General features: G+C 41.7%; 1 protein-coding gene across 1 annotated transcript; it reads right to left on the bottom strand.

Moving 5' to 3' along the window:
• Positions 1-4705: 4705 nt before the first annotated feature.
• Positions 4706-6770, bottom strand: LOC115594401 (uncharacterized). The gene is made up of 4 exons (XM_030438464.1): positions 6518-6770; positions 6055-6260; positions 5337-5454; positions 4706-4879 (listed from the first exon to the last, which is right to left on the bottom strand). Exons 1-4 carry the CDS (start codon positions 6716-6718, stop codon positions 4706-4708), a joined length of 699 nt encoding a protein of 232 aa, XP_030294324.1. The 5' UTR covers positions 6719-6770.
• Between the last annotated feature and the right edge of the window lie 323 nt (positions 6771-7093).

A 7093-nucleotide genomic window follows, 5' to 3' on the forward strand; every position in this document is an offset into this window, starting at 1 on the left:
AATGTTAATACCCAAGTAAAGTACAAGTACTTCAGTACTTAAGAACAGTGTTTTGTACCTGTGTGTCTCACACATGGCCTCAGGCCTCCAGATGAAGCGGCCATCTTTGTAGGAGCAGACAGAGTTTGGGTTGTCAGTCAGCAGAGGACGATCTGAGAACAGCTCCTGATAGCCTGGGCTGTGGACCAGTATAACATACATCACTTCCTGTTTGTACAGAACGGTCTTGAAGACCCGCATGACGGGCTGAGCTCCTTGGCATAACTGGAACAATAAAATAAGTTTTAGTGGAAGAGTCCTCACAAATACATTCATCAAGCTCCCTGTTAATGTCCTGAAAACACACAGACAACACTGACTCTACTTCCTTTCACTTTAAAGGAGCATCACGTAGTTTTAGAGAAGAAAATCAAACTCAGAGTTTTAATATGTACAATATTAACGAAGTAACAATACAAACTATTGTCCATAAGTGAATCAACAAGCTGTTCTGATTTCTTCAACTAAACTACGAACTGCTCCTTTAAGTAATCTTCTACCTGCTGGCTGTAGGCCTCCAGCACCTCCTCCAGGGGGAAGGTGAAGCGGTACGAGCCCAGCCTGGAGAGCTCGGAGAAGGCCGGGGAGGTGGCAAACTTCTTCAGGAAGCACTGCTGCACCTGGACCTGCTCCTCCGTCCAGTCGGGGTAGGTCGTCTCCAGGAGCCTCCTTTCAGCTGATGTGATGTCATCAGGTGTCACAGCCAGACTCCACCACACAAAAGAATCTTCATGTGGTCCCTCAAAGTATTTTTTCTCCCTGATGCCACATAATCCATCTCTGTTTGTGTCGTGTTTCAGATGAGTCACATGAAACTCTGGTCGGGGGTATAACGGGATGTTTTCTTTGAAGAGATATTGGTTCCTCAAACCCCTTGCTTCCTCTTTCAAATCTGTCAGCTTCAAGTGCCGACCTTCCCAATAACGTTCCTTATAATCTCTGCTGTTTCTCCGTGTCTTCATGGTCCGATGAGGAATGAAGTAGATGAAAAAGACAAATTGAAAGTCTCTACTGTTAGTTGATTGTCTGCTCGCTCGTCTCTGCTCACAACAGAAGTGATCTCTGATCTCAACAGGGAGGTCTATTAACTACAATGGAGAGGCGTTCACTGCACGATATTTAAAACTGTGTTTTACATAAGCAAATATAGCTGGACTCAAATCACACTATTCAAAAAGACCAACATGCAGCTGTGTGTGAGTGTTTTCTTTTCATACCAAAAAATAGATCATGTGGTCACATAAAAGTCAGACCAGTTAAACCAGAACCAGATCAGCGATGGTGTGACGGTCATGTTGAACAGCTCAAATCTATTTTCTCACCTGTCCACATCAGGTGTGGCTGCTGCTCCCTTCACACACTAAGGTCTCTCTGATGAGTTGTCAAGCAGTTAAAACAGAGAAGCCAAGTTCATCTCAGTAAGAGAACAGAGTGATCGACTGAACGAGAGGCTTTTATTCATCTGTAAATGTGGAGGCATTACATTTTTACATTTACATTTTAGGGCACTTATCAGATGCTTTAGTCCAAAGTGACTTACAGTAATTCATACATTCATACACTGATGGTGGTGGCTGCCATGCAAAGTGCCGACCAGCACATCAGGAGCAGTTTGGGGTTCAGTTACCCAAGGACACTTCCACTTGCAGACTAGGGGAATCAAACCAATGACCTTCAATCACAAGATGCTGGCTCCACCCCTGAACCACAGCAACATAATCTTTATTTGTGTGATTACAAAGAAAAAGAAAAGTGCAGGTAAAGCTGTCTGCAGCTGAATCAGACTGCCAGCTTCAGACGGAAAAAGGAGCAGATCAGACTGAGTTGTAGATCTTAATGTTCTTAATCACTCTTAATGTAAATTAGTGAGACGAGAGCCCATCAGACTGTCAGACAGAGAAACACTTCCTGTTTCACTGGAAGGAACCTAAACAAGAAGGAAGGGTCATTACATCACTGAATCTCTCTTTGAGGCCAGTTGGTATTGAAGTCTATGGGAGATGATGGAGAAACACCCAACATATCTACATCTATGATTCTGATGAAGGAAATGAAAGAACACTCTTCAGAGAGCAGGTTCAAACACTCGAGTTCACAATGTAACTGCTGTCTCATCAGTGATATTTGGTCGGATCGGCCCTGTTTGGTCATGATATTATCAGCCCTGTCAATCATTTGAGGGGAAACATCAGTGATTAGACTTCAAAACAATTGTCACAAAGCAAGATCCAGTGATGTAATGACCCTCCTGTCTTTGATAGGTTCTTTGTTACACTGCAGGCCGGAGAAAGACAAGAACCAAAACCTCCAACAGCAGCTCAACTCTTCCAACACTAACCAGAAGAAACAACTCACACAGTGGAATCAAACTTTCTGCCCTTCTCTGTTTGTGTAACACCTTGTAAGACACTGTTCCACACACATTCCTTAAGGCTCACCTTGATGTTATTTATGTGACATCATGCCACGTTGTGAGTTGTATTAAGATAAATATGAGCTGTCATGCCACTGTCAGATTTTACAGTTTGCTCTTCTGGACCCAGGATCTTACAGGCATCTTCCCCCAGAAGAAACAAAATGTGTTTGAGAAGAAGTTCCTGTTAACTTGTGTCTTTGACAAAAGTTTCTGATAACTTGTTTCAGGTTTTCAGTTGATTTTTCACTTGATGTGATTTCAGCAAACTAGATTTGGAAACGCCCCATATCAGCCAATACTGAACATCTGGGGCATGTAATTATAGTAATTTATTAATTGAGTCATTCATTGATTTATTTGTTTTTGACTTTGTGCAGTTTTGGTCATGGGTATATATACACACTTACATCATATCCTGCCAATAAAGGTCACTGAATTAAACTGAAACTGAAAGCATCTTTAAAACTCTTATCATTTCTATCTCTGTGTGGAGCGTGTTGTTAGTCGTGCATTGTGTGTGGAGCTGGTTGTAAGAGTGTGTTGATCATATCAGAGAGCGCTACTGCGCTACTGATCGAGGAGAGAGAGAGATAAAAGTTTGAATATTTGAGCGTCTGTAGAGTGAATCTTCCAGTGAGGACACAGAAGTTATGAGCTGGTGAATATTTCAGAAAATCTGAGCAGTTTTATTAGGAACAAGTGTTTGTGACATTTTGCTAATGTTACAGTGGGATTTTTCTCTAGATCTAATGAAGAGACTGTGGCAGGTATTCAGAGTGTGGAGGATTTTGTTTTTGCAACAGGGTACTTAATAAGGAGTTTTGGATGAGAAGACCAGGCTGCCAGGCTGAGAGAAAAGATCGATGAGGATGTCGTGTGAGTGCACAATCTTTACTAAATGTATCACAAAGGTCATGATAATCAGATTGGCCTGAGGTGAGGTCACTAGGTGCTGAAGGGCAGCAGAGTGAATTATCAATTATCATTATTACACGGCTCTTCTTAATGCTGTAGAATGTTCCATTCACTTCAATGGACCTTCCCAACATTCGGCGGGCAATTATTATGCTAATGCTAAGCATATTTGACCGTCGTTAAGGAAAGTGGCCTCTTGCCTCTGATTCACGTATTTCGTCTCACTCCACGCTCTTGAATCTTTGCTCTACAAGTAGTCCGGTCACTTATCACCCCAGCGTCTTCGGTTGCTAAGCGACTTCATCTAATCTGTAGTCTAATTCATATCGGAAAGAACTACTGTATGGATGCATTTCACATTAACTTCAATGTTTTTGGTAAACACGGTGATTTTGAATCTTGGCAAAAGGCTGAGTTGTTGTCAAAGGTCAAGAAAAGAAAAGAGAGGAAAGCAGCTTTCCCCCGACGCAACCGGTTCGTTCTGTCAGGACTAATTTTCCTGATAATGACTGCCGTTCTATACATTATCCCTTATTTAATTGACCGAGTGTTACTACATATAGTGAATTAGATCAAAATGGAGCTTTTCTAATGAGCTCTAAGATATGTTTATTATAATGTTCAATGTGTAAATCCTCACATTAAAACATTTCAGCCAACTGTCACATCACAACATGTATAGTCAACCAGTGAATGTTTGACTTTTTGATTCAATTTAACAAACATTCACAATGTTTCCATAAATAAGGACCCAAACAGAAGAAACACCTGCAGGAAGGTGAGGAACAAAAAGCTTTATCTTTATTAAATAAAGCCAGAAAACAAGCACACAGAATCCAAAGTCTAAAAACAGAAGCAACAAAAGGCCGATAACAAAACAGGAGAAAAGAAAAAGCGATCCTCCCTGTCTGTAGGTGTTATGCTAATTACACTCATGCAATCTGTCCTGTTAGGATGTTAATGAGGTGACTTCAGCACCTCTGGAGGAGGAACAGCCAAGTTAATAGTGAAGTGACCTCAGAACTGAAATAGCATGTAAGATATTTATGGCTAAAAGACAAACTAACCACAACTACAGCAAACTACAAACCACAACTGAATATATTTGGTGAGTAATGAGTTCTGGATTAATTATTATAATTATTGTCATTATTATTTTTACTGGTCATATTTAGACTATACTTGTTTTACAGCTGTTAGTATTTCTCATGTTCATATTTTAAACAAATTCCCCTCTGGGATTAATAAAGTATTCTGATTCTGAAGATTTCATTATTATAATTGTTGTTATTGTTGCAGATTCTGTGCGTCTTCATACTGACAGACGACAGATACTTAATTTAGCGGCTCAGCTCTCTCCAGTGGTGACGAGTCGTCAGGCCACAGTTCCCTGACTGTCTCTTCAGCGTCTGAGAAGTCCTGAAATTCCCAAGGCTTCACGATTAGAGGATATGCTCCGCGACAGTACTTGAGGTTCTGTCTCAGTTGGGCAGAATCAAACTTCAGCACCTAAAACAGAAACAGAGAAGATGATGACGAGCAGTGATGAAGGAGTTTGGTTCAGCAGTCTGTCCACTCGTCAGAGCTCCAGGAGCAGAGGCTGTTTTAATGTTCATAACACACAAACTGAGCTGACCTGCCTTCTAATAATGAAGCTTGTAAACAGCATAAAGTAACGTTGGAAGTGGAGCTGAACCGACATGTTCTCACCTCCTCTCAGCTCGGAGACAACGGACGTGTTATACAACACAAAACATATGACAATGAATTGTATTTGTATTATCACAGATAACCAGTGAAATAAATCAAAACAAACAAAAAGTTAATAATTCTGTTGAAGATTATTTAGTTTTTTACCTTCTTGAATGAAAAAATATTCCCTCCCCATCACTTTTAAATAAAATCGTCACTTTTAAGTGAAATACTGAGAACTAGACAGAAATAAATAATAAATAAATAAAGGTACCTGTCTGTCCACATGCAGGGCGACAGCAACATGATCCCAAACATAAAACTCTTTGCGAGATGGCTCCACCTTCCTCACTTCCATCTGGTTTTCATCAGGTCTCTTGACCAACTCATACCTGAGAGAAAACAGAGACAAAGAAAAGATCTGAAGCTCTGACTCATGTCAACGATCACTGCTCCGTTACTGCAGCTATGGCAGCTGAAGAGAGCCGACCAGAAATCACATCCTCCAGGTTACACAAGGAAGAGAATTCAGAGTCTCTCAGCTGTAGACCATGTGACTAGTTTAATATGTTCAGAAAATGATGCTAAAAAATAAAAAAACTCTGATGTCATTGTTTATTCAGTATTTCTGTCCACAGACCTTCACAGGTGTAACACCTGGATGTTAAACATCTGAACACTGAACCCAAAGATCTGAGAGACGTCCTGTAACAAGTCAACTTCTTACTGCTTCAGCTGTGTGACTGTATTTCTCAGCTAATCCAGGATAATTTTAAAGTTGACTTATCTTAAAAAGTAGAATTTTCCGAACCCATTAAAGAATAAGATATTGTAATCTTAAAGGTAACGAGTAACTAAAGCTGTTAAACAGATGTAGTGGAGTAAATGATCAATGTTTGTGTCAAAAAAAAGTATGAAAGTATAAAGTTGGACAAAATGTTAGACCCAAGTAAAGTTCAAGTACTTCAGTACTTAAGAACAGTGTTTCTCACCTGTGTGTCTCACACATGGCCTCAGGCCTCCAGATGAAGCGGCCATCTTTGTAGGAGCAGACAGAGTTTGGGTCGTCAGTCAGCAGAGGACGATCTGACAACTGCTCCTGATTGGCTGGGCTGTGGACCAGTATAACATACATCACTTCCTGTTTGTACAGGACGGTCTCGTACACCCGCATGACGGGCTGAGCGCCGGAGCAACACTGTAACAATAAAAGAAATGTATCACAAATACATTCATCAAGGTTCCTGTTAATGTCCCGACAACAACGACAGACAACATCGACTCTCCTTCTTTCTCTTTAAAGAAGCACTACGTAGTTTTAGAAAAGAAACTGAGAGTTCTGATATTTACAACGTGAATGAGGTAACAATACAAGCTTTTGTCCATAAGTGAATCAACAAGCTGTTCTCATTTCTTCAACTAAACTACGGACTGCTCCTTTCAGTAATCTGCTACCTGCTGGCTGTAGGCCTCCAGCACCTCCTCCAGGGGGAAGGTGAAGCGGTACGAGCCCAGCCTGGAGAGCTCAGAGAAGGCCGGGGAGGTGGCAAACTTCCCCAGGAAGCTCTGCTGCATCTGGACCTGCTCCTGCGTCCGGTCGGGGTAGGTCGTCTCCAGGAGCCTCCTCTCAGCTGATGTGATGTCATCAGGCGTCATAGCCAGACTCCACCACACCAGAGAGCCTCCATGTGGGCTCTTGAAGCCGTTATCCCTCCAGATGCCACATTATCCATCTCTGTCTTTGTCGTGTTTCAGGTGAGTCACATGGAGCTCTGGTCGGGGGTATAATGGGATGTTTACTTTGAGGAGATATCGGTTCTCCAAATCCTTTGCTTCCTCTTTCAAATCTGTCAGCTTCAAGCGCCGACCTTCCCAACATTGTTCCTTATGTCCTCTGCTGTTTGTCCCTGTCTCCAGTCCCGGCCCTGAGTAATTTGGTGCCCTAGGCAAAATCTTAGCTGGCGCCTCCTTGCATCGCAGTCAATTTCACAATCAATGTTCATACACTCACACAGAAACTGCATGTAAATA

Source organism: Sparus aurata, chromosome 13 (genome assembly GCF_900880675.1).
Source record: "Sparus aurata chromosome 13, fSpaAur1.1, whole genome shotgun sequence".
NCBI classification, from domain to species: domain Eukaryota; kingdom Metazoa; phylum Chordata; class Actinopteri; order Spariformes; family Sparidae; genus Sparus; species Sparus aurata.

What these genes read in the sequence shown, in the direction of transcription:
- LOC115594401 (XM_030438464.1), bottom strand. Translation starts at nt 6,718, where the DNA reads ATGACGCCTGATGACATCACATCAGCTGAGAGGAGGCTCCTGGAGACG. An exon ending in TGGAGGCCTACAGCCAGCAG is followed by an intron (nt 6,261 to 6,517) that starts GTAGCAGATTAC and finishes TTATTGTTACAG; the next exon opens with TGTTGCTCCGGCGCTCAGCC. An exon ending in GCCATGTGTGAGACACACAG is followed by an intron (nt 5,455 to 6,054) that starts GTGAGAAACACT and finishes GTTTTCTCTCAG; the next exon opens with GTATGAGTTGGTCAAGAGAC.